A 13,444-nucleotide genomic window follows, 5' to 3' on the forward strand; every position below is an offset into this window, starting at 1 on the left:
AATAGTGCACAAAATTGAAAGTCCGCAACTGTAGTATACTGAGTAAGTGCAACCAATTTTATTCCCAGAACTGTAAATGGTAATCTCATGTCAGGGTTTGTAGGGAGTGAGGAATTGTTTCCTTTGTCAATCGAAACGAGAGATATAAGCCGAAATTTCACCCTACGCGTTGAGAAACCAAAGCCGTAGATAATTGGAATTCCTTTATTTAATACCGCGAAATAATTTATTGAAGAACCTACTGACATCGACACTTCAATTAGTATTTCGATCCAAATGAAACATTTCTCAGCGATGCTAACATTCCTACTACAATTGTTAAAATAAAGGTTGATGCAGTCGCTGTGCCCACATCCGTTGTCACCGAACGGTATAAATTTAGGCTCAAGTCGGCAATGACATATGCCGAAGCCGCATAAACTGCAAGGCATTTATCAAGTTCATCAGAATCCACAGCGGACATCGTATCGGAGTCGGCGTGATGATACCAAAATAGTTTCTCGCTGTCCGTAACGAAATCTAGTGTGGGAACATGTAGGTCTGATAAGAGCGAAATATCGGATCCCACCCTTTCTCTTCTCTCAAATTTTGTAAAGTTTACTCCTTCGAACAACTTTAGAATCTCTTGTGTGATGCACGCTCCCCTATCGGATCCCGCGAAATTATAGCCCAGCGGCTGAAATAATCCATAGTCCGATTCAATTGCTGCAACAATTTTGCCAGCATTAATTTCTTCCTGGTGTTGCTGTATATAACCCTGGACTCCAATCAATCCATTTTCTTCGGAGGTCCATCCAACAGCTTGAATAGTTCTTCGAGGAGTTAGCCCTAAGCTCTTCAGCAAAGTAATAACGAGAACGGACATAACCACCGCAGCACCGTCATCTTGAACTCCTACACCGACGTCCCAACTATCAATGTGGCCAGAAACAATGACTGTTTCGTTCGGAAGTACAGATCCAGATAATTGACCGAAAGTGTTCCGCGACTTCGTCATACCGAGGTCCTCGTTTTGCATATCCATTTTCAACTTAATTACTGTTCCTGTAGAGTTTTTGGGCGACATTTGACAACAATGAGAATGAAATATTGATGAATTTCGTCAACATGTACCTCTCCGATGCATACGACCAAGCATCTCTGCAGCATCTACGCTAATTGATGCCATGGGAATTCGAGGTACAGTCGCATCATCGTAGGCCATTTGACCTAATAGACACATTGTATGAATATCAAGTTCCAGAAAATCTGATAGAGATATGCTAACCGGTGTGTGGTAGATCCATAGCTTGATTCGATACTGCTGCAACGAGGGCAGCTACTGCTCCTCGTTTTCCGGCTTCAAACGCTCCAGAATATCGGAATTGATTACTAATTTCGTAAGTGACATATTTGTGGTCGTAAACGACTATCTTCCCAGGAATCTAGAAAGACGTGCTCAATGTTCACCGCTCGCACTCAACTGTGTTTGAATCATCCGTTTAAACCTCATTCGATCTTTGTTCCAATTCAGCGTAATCTCTAACCACAATAATTTCAGCATAGATCGGTTCCCTTGTGGGCACACTTGATCCGTAACCCAATATCTTGAGACGTTGATGTCTCGGCTCAATCATTTCCAAAGTTTCTTTTCCACTGCAAATTTGGTTTGGGTTCAATTCACAACTTTAAACTTTTAGTCGTTCACTTCAGTGCCGGACTGGCCCTATGGGCGTTCGGGCGATTCCCGAAGGGCCTTTTGATTTTTGTATGAGGAAATGGCAACGATGGGCCTTTTGAAAAATTTCCTCATATAACGCCCGAAGGGCTTTTTTGAGCCAGTCCAGCACTGGTTCACTTACCGTTTCCAATTTGGCGTATCAATTTCCTCACCGTGAACATCGTCGAAACCTTGATCGTTCATCCAATTCAAAATGAAATCGATGCCGTTGTCTAGTCCTTCCGATCCTACAACTCTTGCCCCAACAGTATCAACGAAAAGTGCCGTATCATTGTACAATTTGCCTTTGAAATCGCCAGTTAGAACCTTTTGTATGATTGCTTGAACCACAGGCGCATAGTCTTTTATTTCATCAATTAGAACCGAACTGAGATCGCATTGAGCATGCGAATGAAAGTTAGAGACGTTAAATAGAAACAGGACTAAAATTGGAGACACCTTTCCCATTTCTGATTTGTAGATGTACTGCATGCATATGGCGAATGGTCAAGTAGCAATCATCTGATTTGATAACTACTGATACTCCACTATCTACGTAGAACGTATTTGGTGGTTTGCTGATAAAATGCTACTGATTTCTGATTGTCAATACCCTCTCTAGCAACCAAACTAGGAAAATTAAAGTGGTAAAACTGTACAGTGTCATGGAAAATTTTACACTTTTAAAAATAAATTAAATGAAGTATGAGCAGCGATGTCCTTTCTTGTGTTGAAAATATTATGTCTCCTGTTACCATTTCGGTGTTCGAAAATGTATAATTTGTAATTGTGACGTCTTTTTTTGTGTGTTGATCCGTCATTTTGGAGTGCAAAAACGAAATAAGTTTTAAAATTTGTCTTTTTCTCGTGACGTCGATATTGCTTTAAAAAGGAGCGCGTCACGGCAACTCTATTACAAAAAAAAGTCAGTGTCACATTTGTCTAAATAAGGTGGTATTTTGACTGCGTCAAAACGAAGTTTGGTTGCTAGAGAGGGTATTGACCTTGTTTATACTCTATTTCAGTGTAAATTCATAATAATTTTAATGAAGTACTTTGATCTACGCATAAAAACGATGGAAAAATTCAAATTTCCCTATATTTTGTCATTTTTCACCTTTTCATAGTATTTTCGGACCACCCTGTATTTTCTACAAAGTGACCACCAAGGAGACTTTTGTTCATAATTTAATTCTCTGAACTTTTCCCGAAGAAAAGAAAAATTTAATTTTCGTATTTTACCATTGGGAAGGTAAAACATGCGTAAAAACACGGATTTAGGGTAGGGGGAAGCCGATAACTCGGGTGTGACGCAAAATCAAGAAAAACACCCGACCGATTATGTATCTGGGGACCATTGCCCATTTTCACTTGGTCCCGACATACTCGTTCCTACGGATTCTTCTACAGCGAGTGTACTAAAACGTTGATATCTCTGTTGCTTTTAAAGAATAAGAGCCAGATTTTGCTAGGTTTGCATCTTTTATGGAGTATTATCGATTGGCATAGCAAAATCTGGCTCTTATTCTTTAAAAGCAACAGAGATATCAACATTTGAATGTGAATTCCCATACAAAAATTCAAAATATCGGATTCGACCGCTTTTTTTGCAGCGCTTTCTACCATACCACTAAACGCGTGGATAGGAATTAAGGTCTAAGTTTTTATGAAGAGGTTACGCCGATAATTCGCGCAAAAATCCACTGAATTGTAGCGCGATTTCGGTTCAGTTGAAATTTCGAAATGCAGTTTGAGTCAAGGCTGTATACTTTGGGGAGGTCACGCAGATGCAGATACGCGGGTTACACACCACGTTTCATACAAAAAATTCACCACGCCATACAAATTCAATTTTGGTGAATTTATTTGTATGGAAAAGGTGTGTTCCCTCGTATCTAATAAAATGGCGATCTGCGTGACCTCCCCAAAGTATACAGCCTTGGTTTGAGTTACCGATAGACGCCATGTTTCTTTTTGTAATTTCCAACATTGGGAAAAGGTAGCCTAATTGTCGGTTTCGGGAACTGAAAAGTGACACTGTCTTTTCAGCATAAGATTCATGAGGAGATCTGTTTTAATTTATTGCTAGTTTGCTAAGTCCTACTTACGAAAAAAGCACTTCGTTTTCTCTCCGTTTACTCTTTGAACAAAAGAGAAGGTTCGTAGTTTAGGAAAACGGAGGCAAAAAGTACTGTTTTTGTTGAAAGTGGGAGCCATACTTAAGAATCGCTGAGAGATTAAAGTACGTAGGGTGTACGGCGCAGAGTTTCTGTGGTGAAAGTCAAATATTTGGTGTGTTTCACTTGAATGTGGCAGTGGTAAGAACAATTCGTCACATTTTTCACGTTGCGCTCATGGTAACGCAGATGATGAGAGATAAGAGAGCCGAAAACTCAAAATTAAGCTGCAATCGCAGTTCACCGTTTTGGGTCTCGGTTTACATATTGCGCATGCGCACAGAGAGAATTCTCTATCTGCACATTGTCTAAACGGTGATCTGCGATTGCAGCTTTACGGATGTAAGTGCTCGACAATTTCCCCTTATCGGAAGTTAAACAATTGCATGTATGACGAATGACATTTTTACATAAAGGTTAGGATCAAAATTTAAATTGAAACAGACTCGATACCAGCGAATTAGGTGTGTTTGCATTATCTAAGCTGTTTGGATATTATTATGAAGGAATAGAGTGTCCTAGGAAATGTTACCCTTTCGTACTTGTCGAGAAAATCACCAGCCGAGAATCTTTCACACAAATTTATGAAATTAGTTCTACTTAAACCATTGTCAGAAGAATCTTTCGTCGATTTTATATCGTACATAGTCCCCACAATTGACGATTTGTTCTCAAGTTGAACTCAAGTTTAGGTAGCTAAATCGGTGTTTTAGTAAGATGGTTGTTTGTTTGGCCTGTTACGGCCAATAACAAATTCAGTCTCAATCATCAGCTTAAGAGCAATAAACTCTTTGCAAATTTTTAGTCTACATTTAGGCGGAAAAATATTTGTTGTTTTATGGTTTCTATGAACCAAATTTTTTTTTAAATATTAAGAGGGACCGATACTTAGCTAAAATTGTAGCCTACATTTGTGTGTCTCACATTTCATTTTCAATGATATCTTTCGATCAGAATCCTTTTTGAAAAATGTACGACTGCAATTCCGATCACGAATGTGTTAGCTTTAAATAAAATTTAGTTTTGGTTGTAGCCGTTTGACCAGCTCTGAGAAAAGTGAGCACTTTAACGAAATTTTCATAAACTGCTCACGTTTCTCAGAGCCGGTCAAGCTGTTACAACCAAATGTATTTTCTGTTGAAAGCTAACACATTCGTGTTCGGAATTGCGGCTGTACATTTTTCAAAAAGGATTCTGGTGGAAAGATATCATCAAAACTAAACTAAAATCCAACATTTAAAAAACGCCCAAATGTATGCTTTTCAGCAAAGCATCGGTGCCTCTTAAAGAACGCAAAAATGTGTTACTTTGAAAGAAAAAAATTGGTTCGTGAATCATAATTTGGAAAAACTTTTGCAGATTGGGTAAATCTACACAATCTGCAAAGGTTTCTTCAAGTAAGTTAAGTTATGACTCACAAACCAATTTTTCCTTTAAAAGTAACACATTTTTACGTGCTTCAATGCTTTCACTTTTTCAAAAAAAGATTTAGGCTCAGAGAAATCATCGAAAAACAAATATTTTTCCGCCTAAATGTAGGCTGCAAATTTGGGAATGTTCCATTGCTCTTAATGTGACTTCTTCCAAACTATGCCTCGAAGTATGCAAATACTCTGAGGAAAGTAAGTGCCTAAATGTAGGCGAGACATATATGCTCACAAATTCATCGTATTTGTGCTGAGTTCTACGAGTCATCTGGTGTATACATCCATTGCAGCCACCAAACACAGTGTCACTACCCAAAGGCTTGAGTGAACTTTAGGACGTTACCAATGCGATATAATCCCTAGAAAAATTTCATGTGGGAGTTTCTGGCACGGGAATCGATCCCGGACCATTTTGGAGGAAGGCCATTACGCCCAATGAAAGTCTAGAACAGGTATGGTCGATCGGCGAATTCGTCTTAAACGCACTCACATTTTATGTCAAACTAATATGAAAATGAGTGCGTTTAAGTACGAAAATCAAATTTTTATGTCCTCCGGGCGGACAATAGACCATACCTGTTTTACACTTTCATTGATTACGCCTTCCATCATAAAGCGTCGAGGATTTTTTTTGAAAGAGGTTTTGGCTTCCAGGGTCGAATACCTTTCTTGGCACATATATGGGTGCACTGGAAAATGCGTCCGATTTTGGTAGGTTGTTTTTCAAAAGAATCTCTCCCACTGATCTCCATAATCTCAACGTTGCAGGTCCGCACAAATGAAACGCCGCCATTTATAAAACTTTGATCCATTCAACAGGTTTATTTGGACGAATTTTCCATCAATAAATTAACGTTACAATTAGAATCGAAAAATAATTTTTTTCCGGTTGTTTTGTGCAACAGCAGAACCGTTAGATCTCATACTCTAGTAATAAAAAAAGACTTGCAAAATCAACAGAATCTCAACATCAAAATGCATATAAGTACAAAAAAAAACGAGAAATCTTTGTGGGACAATCAAACCCATCCACGTCTCTAAATTCGACTTCGACTACTGCCGGACTTAATGTCGAACAATTTCCGGACAAAGTACACCTGAACGGTACACGTCAATATGATGACCGCTATCTGAGTGAGTGACCAATTTTGAATGTACGAATTGTTGTCCAACAACAGAGCCATGTCTCTCGATTCCCGGCTGCGACTGTACGATTGGAATTGCAGCATATCGTTGATGTTCTTCTCGACCACATGCACAACCGACTAATGAAAAAAGATTTTTTTTTACATGTTTGATTCAACAAATGCACTCGTCCACCCAGCTCCATTCTCACCGTAAAATTCTGCATGTCCAACTGGAGGGCCTCGATTTCCTTCGCATATTTGTCCCATTCTTCGTACTTTATCACAGTTATGTACATGTTCACCAGTTTACCGGCAAATCTCGAAAATTGATTGTCGATGCAAACGCCATAGTAGCCGCCAGTGGACGTTTGATCCGTATATTCGGAATTCGCTTGCCATTGGTATGGATGGACTATTTGACCACTTGGATGGCGTACGGCAAATCCAGCCATGCCGTCACCGCCGCGGATCACCTGCGATTTGAAATTGGAATGTGAACATTTTCAGCGAGGGGACTAAGTTGACATTGACTATCGTTATATCGCGGAGACAGATTAAAATGCTAGGAGACAGTACATCGAATATGATCTGTTAGATCTATAGCTGAAACCAAGGTGGGTCATTCGAACCTTTTCCCTTTTCAATATTCTACAGAGTCTCCGGCATTTAGGCAGGCCTACCAAACGACTTCTCCTTAGTCCTTGTTGGAATTTCAAAAGTGAAAACAATTTTATTGCCTGCGCCATGAGAAAGTTGACCATTACGTAGTAGTTTGTCCACTGTGAAAATGAAGGGCAATCCACTACATGCAGCATATTTTCGGTTCAATTTACGTAAATTCCTTTGTGATAATCAACTTTCGCAGGGGGGCAAGCAGTAAACCAGAATACATTGGATACTGCACAGTGCTACGTGATTCATCAATTCGGAAACAACTTTGTGTTACTCGTAAACTCAATCGTGTGCTTCTGAGCCACTTTCTTCACTAACTGTTTTTCGACAAGTGTAGTTGTATACCTCGCCTTCGGCTCTGCACTTGTTAAAAAGACAGTCACCGAAGCTTGTGCTCAACAAATGCACTTGTCAGTTTGCATTTATCACAAAGTTTTCACCTCTTGTAATGAATTACTTTCCCAACATCTGTGATGTAATGCAATAGCGAGGTAACGCCATATGTTAAGAGGTGTTTAGCTACGCCCCAAAATAGTCTCAAATTATTAGCGGCACATCGAAATACTTCTTTAGGAATGCGAAATATGATAGCAGCCCCCTAGCACCGAAACAACACAGATGTTATGTCAAAGTCTTTAATGTATTGACTGTTCTTATTTGCTCTCTGGTGGTAGTGACGTGTATGTTGGTATTCACAAAACTTTGCATTTGGTTTGTTTTTGAGTGCATGTCACCCCACACCGAGACTGTAAACTTTGGGGAGGTCAAAGTGTATTAACACTGAAGGTAATGCAAACCCTCAGCGGATCAGAGGTATTGTGGATCCCGACTTTGAGGTCAATTCATTTTTGTAATGTTGCCAGCATCGCAATTTCTTAAGACTAATGTTGTTGCACCTGCTCAGTTTGTATGGAATCGAAGTCACCTCATCACTAGTTGCAACTTGACGTAAACGAATATGTGTGCAACACAACGAAACTAAATTCACCTGAAAGTGGGGATCCATGCATAGAGAGACAGACAGTGAAATGATAAGTTGGTACGCCTGTGGAAAGATAGAAGGAACATGTGAATGACACTTGGCTCTTATGGGATGGAATGTGAGAGAATTTATATGCCACAGGCGTACCAACTTATCGTTTCTCTGGACTCCAGAGTCTGGAGACAGAATCTTTTTGTATGAAACCAGAGAGGTTGCAGACCTCTATTTGACATAATTTTCGTGTTGTGTCAGTGGCAGATGGGTGCTGTGGAAGCATAAACGTTCTTTGTGACGTGGAACACTAAACTCTTGGCTGGAGGTTGAGGATCAATGATATCCGGGGAGTGTCAATAGTCTGAACAGCTGTCTATGAAAGACACCCGTTCCATACATTAAGATCCCATGTAGAGTGATTGAATCTAAATTTGGTAATGACTCCCACCATGGTCATTCCCAAGAACTTCACAAAAGAAAACCCAATGAAGCGAGACCTTCCAACTACAATTCCTACACTAATACTTCGGTAACGGACATGAAGTCTACAAGTCTCTATTTGGAGTGATTAAATTCCGAAATTCGAGTGTTAGAAAATTGAAAAATGAAAGCAAGTCTCGGGGCTATCGTAGATCTACACGAACGAGTTTATCAATTAGAATTTCGTCTTATCAAAGTCAGTGTTGATAACAGAGGCTCTTCTGAGAAAACTGGAATTTGTTTTGTTGACTTACGGTTGCCACAAACACTGACGTGTTATGAACAAAAAATTTATGAAACAAACCCGTACGAACAGAGCGAGACAGATGTATGTGTGCCGTTCAATTCATGTTATTGTCTTGTTAGCAATTTTTTTTTGTGTATTTGGATCATACAAGTGTCCTCTACTAAACTTCTTCGCCGAATTAAACCACCCCAAATCCACCGAATTTCTCGCCACTTCTATCGGCTAAGGTCCCCATAAAAATTCGAACAAAAATTTACCTGAAAGCTGACATAAAATGTTGCACCCGGCTGTACGTATTGATAATAACAGTCCTCTTTGCCCGCATCGATGTGCACTTTGTAGTCCATTGCAACAGCCGGAAGGGACTCGTACCACGGTCGACTATCTGATTGTGTTATCACATTTTGACACACGAAACACATAAATAAATACACGAAAATGGTACCGTAGACGTGCCACGTACTGTTCGCCATGATTGAGCCACACAATTCGAATGAATTTTTTTTTGCTTTGCCTTCACACCAGAGGTATAATGTGTGTAACTCGAAGACTTTCACCAATGTTGCCGTTGGTGTTCTTTCCTCTTTGTATTGAATCGAGCTTGACAAACGGAATGCGAGAGTGTGAATGAGACGGATACAGATGGATTTGCTTATATTGCTGTGTGTTTTCCATTCAAAAGTCAACCTGTTGAATCTGTTCATTTTTTCCCATTCATTTCATTCATGGAATATGCGCACAATGATAAGACAGAGTGAATGATTTAGTCAGGGGGATATTTGCGGTAATATTTCGTATTTTGCGTGCGGAATCGTTTGATACCCTTGTTACAGAGCATATGGTATTTTTAGCCCCGTACGAAGTACGAAGGGGCTTATAGGATTACGATGCCGTGTGTAATTGATGGAATTCGAAGCAGACGGTAAGGGCAAAGTGTTTGCCTATGTTCATAGATAACGAATCCGCAATAAAAATTTGGGCCGTCTGTCCGTCTGTCCGTCTGTCCGTCTGTCCGTCACGTCGATATCTTGAGTAAATCAAATCCGATTTCAAAAAATTTTTTTTTCCCTGAAAGATAGTCAAAATAGTGAGGCTAAGTTCGAAGATGGGCATATTCGGGTCGGCCCTTCGTGAGTTAGGGCCACCTAAGTGATTTAAGGTCTTTTGGTGATATTTATGGCAAAATAAACGAAGGAAATGTAAATGACACGGCAAATGATAGGTATTGTCAATACCAATCCAGGAAAAAAAAGTTTTTTAAAATCGGGTGAGTGGACCGTGAGTTAGGGCCTTAGAAGTGAAAAGCTACTAGGGCCCTATGTGTATTTTACATAGAACTCAAGTAAATTTCATTCGTTTTTCGTAATTTTTGTGTCATTTGGAAGGTAATCAAAAGCCGAATAGAATGTTGTTGAAAAAAAAAATTAAATTTGGGTCCTCGGACTAAGGCCGCTACTAGGGCCCTATGCGTATTTTACATACAACTCGTGTAAATTTCATCCGTTTTTCGTAATTTTTGTTTCATTTGAAAGATAATCGAACACCGAATAGAATGTTGTTGAAAAAAAAAAATTAAATTTGGGTCCTTGGACTAAGGCCGCTACTAGGGCCCCTTTGTGTATTTTACATATAGCTCGAGCAAATTTCATCCGTTTTTCGTAATTTTTGTTTCATTTGGAAGGTAATCAAAGGCCGAATAGAATTTTGTTGAAAAAAAATTAAATTTGGGTCCTTGGACTAAGGCCACTACTAGGGCCCTATGTGTATTTTACACTGAACTCGAGTAAATTTCATTCGTTTTTCGTAATTTTTGTGTCATTTGGAAGGTAATCAAAGGCCGAATAGAATGTTGTTGAAAAAAAAATAAGTTTGGGTCCTTGGACTAAGGTCGCTACTAGGGCCCTATGTGTATTTTACATATAACTCGAGCAAATTTCATCCGTTTTTCGCATTTTTTGTTTCATTTGGAAGGTAATCGAACACCGAATAGAATGTAGTTGAAAAAAAATTAAATTTGGATCCTCGGACTGAGGCCGATACTAGGCCCTATGTGTATTTATACTCAATAAATTAAAATTTTAGGTCAATTCGAAATTTGTGTTACATTTAAAAGGAACGTCGTACGGGGCTTCGTAATTGCGCTATGCGCAATTTTTAAGACGTACACATTTCATAAGAATTTTACTTTACCGACGTTTACGGGCGCAGTAGGTTTACGGTAAGAGTAGGGCGACGGACGAACTTAGGTCACGTACGCAATAGATGTACGGGTTTGTACGGGGCTCAGTCGCAGCAAACGCTCCGACTGTTCTGACGGCTCGTTTACGTTGCGATTTGGCAACGGACCAAATGCAACACTGGAACTCACCCACAGCGCGAGGCTATTAATACAAAACCGAGTTATAAAAGCAAACAAACAGAACAAACAGCTCTTCCCTTACCCAACTTGATCACGCGAGGTGAAAAACAGTGAAGCAGAGACGCACTTGTTCAATTGAAAGTTTTATTGCTGTCTTGGGATGGGATCAGTGGAAATAACTGATGATGGCTAGATCACGCTACTCGCTGACCGCCACTGAATCCCGAGGTCGAAACAGCGTCTCTAGTGTACCAATCACGGAAAAAAAAGTTTATGAAATTAGGTTCACCGGAGCGTGAGCTAGGCCTCTTGGAGTGAGCTCTTATCCGGCTACTCGGCCGTACAGTGAACGTGGAGTAATTTGTCAATATCTCGAGTAAATTTTGACCGAATAACAAGGCAAAGAGTGGATAATGTAAGTGATTTTAAAGGGCGAATAGCTTCTTAGTAGGAAGAGTATGAAGTAAGAGAAATGAAGAGTTTCACATTAAAGGCTTTTGATACGAATAGGTGTTTCGTACGGGTCGGCGTTAGCTCTGTTTAAAATTTAATTCGGTCTTAGTTTAGAAAAGTGAGTTTTAAAGGTAAGTGCACGCATGGATTTACATAAGGTATTAAGTGTTTTCTGATGGTTTCGACCAGTAGGTTAATTCATGTGAATTAATTTCTAATTGTTGCATTGCTGGTCTGGTAATATTAAATTACTAAGCTGTTGTATTGCTTTGTTCCGACCAATGTTGGAAATTTTTTATTTCAACGTAAAACATAGCTAACGCCGACCCGTACGAAACACCTATTCGTATCAAAAGCCTTTAATGTGAAACTCTTCATTTCTCTTACTTCATTTTCTCCTCTGCTGAAAAACTATTCTCCCTTTAAAATCACTTACATTATCCACTCTTTGCCTTGTTATCATATACAACTAAATTGCCGGAGGCAATATAGACAGCCCCGTACGAAGACAAATTTCATAAATTATTATTTAAACAGCTATATACCGCTTTATTTACCTATATTTCACTATAAATAAACATTTCACAGATAAATATATGCTATTATATAGCTCTATATGCCTGTATATAGCTCAATATAGCTGTATATAGGTATATATAGATGTCCGTATATGGAATCCCTGAAACCCCACACACATAACAAATTATTTCCATGTTAACAGAAACTCTCTAAGTATCATTTTTCCCAAGATATTTCTATTTTACTAAAATCCAATATGGCCGCCGGCAGCCATTTTGTTAGGAGACCGGAAATAGTACCGACGCTTTACATTCGTTAATACCTTTCAAACAAACAAAAAATTCATGAAATTCGGTCAAAATTTACTCGAGATATTGTCAAAATACACCACGTTCACTGTACTTCCGAGTAGCCAGATAAGAGCTCACTCCAAGAGACCTAGCTCACGCTCCGGAGAACATAATTTCATAAAATTTTTTTTCCCTGATTGGTACGGTCAATACCTATCTAATAAAGCTAAAACAGACGAAATATGTTCAAATGTGGCCGACCTACAAGCAAAAACTGCTTGCCGCCCTGTGCCTGTTCCACACCAAGGGGTCTAACTCACGAGTCGGTCATCCGATTTCCATAAACTTTTTTTTTGTCGATCGGTATTGTAAATACCTTTTATTTGACGTATCACTTACAAGTTTAACGTTTAAATGTCCGGAGATATCTTCGAAAAACCGTAAAGCACTTATTGGGCCACAGCTCGGGAGGGGTCGATCCAAAATCACTCATCTTCGAACTTAGCCTGTCTTTTGACATTACCAAACGGGAAAAAAAAGAATTTTCAAAATCGGATGCGTTTTACTCAAGTTATCGTGCAGACAGACGGACATTTTTTTTTTCGCGAATTTGGCATCTCTAGACAACCACAATAGGTTTCCCCTTACTCAGGGAGTCCAATTCGACGTGTTACAAACGTATGCGTAAACCCATAAGACCCCAGTACTTCGTACGGGTCTAAAAATGTCCGAAATTTTTGTAGAAAATGTCCGAAATTTTTATGAATTGTCCGAAATGTCCGAATTTCGGACAAGGCAAAATTTAGTGGGACGCCTGCGTATGCGTAAACCTATAAGACCCCAGTACTTCGTACGGGTCTAAAAATGAAACGTGTTACCGTTTACATTAAGAATAGACGAATACAAGGACAAACGATGCTGATTTCGGCGTATCACGCCTCATCAGTACACCTATGTCTTGCCAGGACAACGTGTATATTAGACAAACTAGTGTCTGCAATATGCATCTCTACTTGCA

At 39.4% G+C, this 13,444-nt stretch overlaps 3 protein-coding genes across 3 annotated transcripts in view; 1 reads left to right on the forward strand and 2 right to left on the reverse strand.

Annotated features, from left to right (window-relative positions):
- LOC119077315 (fasciclin-2-like) overlaps window positions 1-13,444 on the forward strand; it is a 385,563-nt gene that overhangs the window by 253,728 nt on the left and 118,391 nt on the right. The gene's annotated exons all lie outside the window — the stretch shown is intronic.
- Window positions 1,444-2,172, reverse strand: LOC119077348 (carboxypeptidase Q-like). Its single transcript, XM_037184534.1, has 2 exons — window positions 1,842-2,172; window positions 1,444-1,635 (listed from the first exon to the last, which is right to left on the reverse strand). The coding sequence occupies exons 1-2, from the start codon at window positions 2,165-2,167 to the stop codon at window positions 1,482-1,484; spliced, it is 480 nt and encodes a 159-aa protein (XP_037040429.1). The 5' UTR covers window positions 2,168-2,172; the 3' UTR covers window positions 1,444-1,481.
- Window positions 6,096-9,416, reverse strand: LOC119077343 (transmembrane emp24 domain-containing protein 6). The gene is made up of 3 exons (XM_037184529.1): window positions 9,063-9,416; window positions 6,640-6,903; window positions 6,096-6,568 (listed from the first exon to the last, which is right to left on the reverse strand). The coding sequence occupies exons 1-3, from the start codon at window positions 9,276-9,278 to the stop codon at window positions 6,341-6,343; spliced, it is 708 nt and encodes a 235-aa protein (XP_037040424.1). The 5' UTR covers window positions 9,279-9,416; the 3' UTR covers window positions 6,096-6,340.

This window comes from Bradysia coprophila, unplaced genomic scaffold, assembly GCF_014529535.1.
Source record: "Bradysia coprophila strain Holo2 unplaced genomic scaffold, BU_Bcop_v1 contig_235, whole genome shotgun sequence".
Taxonomy (NCBI): Eukaryota; Metazoa; Arthropoda; class Insecta; order Diptera; family Sciaridae; genus Bradysia; species Bradysia coprophila.

Excerpts from the sequence above, each read along its gene's own strand:
- LOC119077348 (XM_037184534.1), bottom strand. The coding sequence starts at position 2,167 with ATGGGAAAGGTGTCTCCAATTTTAGTCCTGTTTCTATTTAACGTCTCT. Across the intron at positions 1,636-1,841 it reads GATACGCCAAATTGGAAACG|TGGAAAAGAAACTTTGGAAA; the intron begins GTAAGTGAACCA and ends CCAAATTTGCAG.
- LOC119077343 (XM_037184529.1), bottom strand. The coding sequence starts at position 9,278 with ATGGCGAACAGTACGTGGCACGTCTACGGTACCATTTTCGTGTATTTA. Across the intron at positions 6,904-9,062 it reads CATTTTATGTCAGCTTTCAG|GTGATCCGCGGCGGTGACGG; the intron begins GTAAATTTTTGT and ends TTCAAATCGCAG. Across the intron at positions 6,569-6,639 it reads TGGACATGCAGAATTTTACG|TCGGTTGTGCATGTGGTCGA; the intron begins GTGAGAATGGAG and ends TTTTTTCATTAG.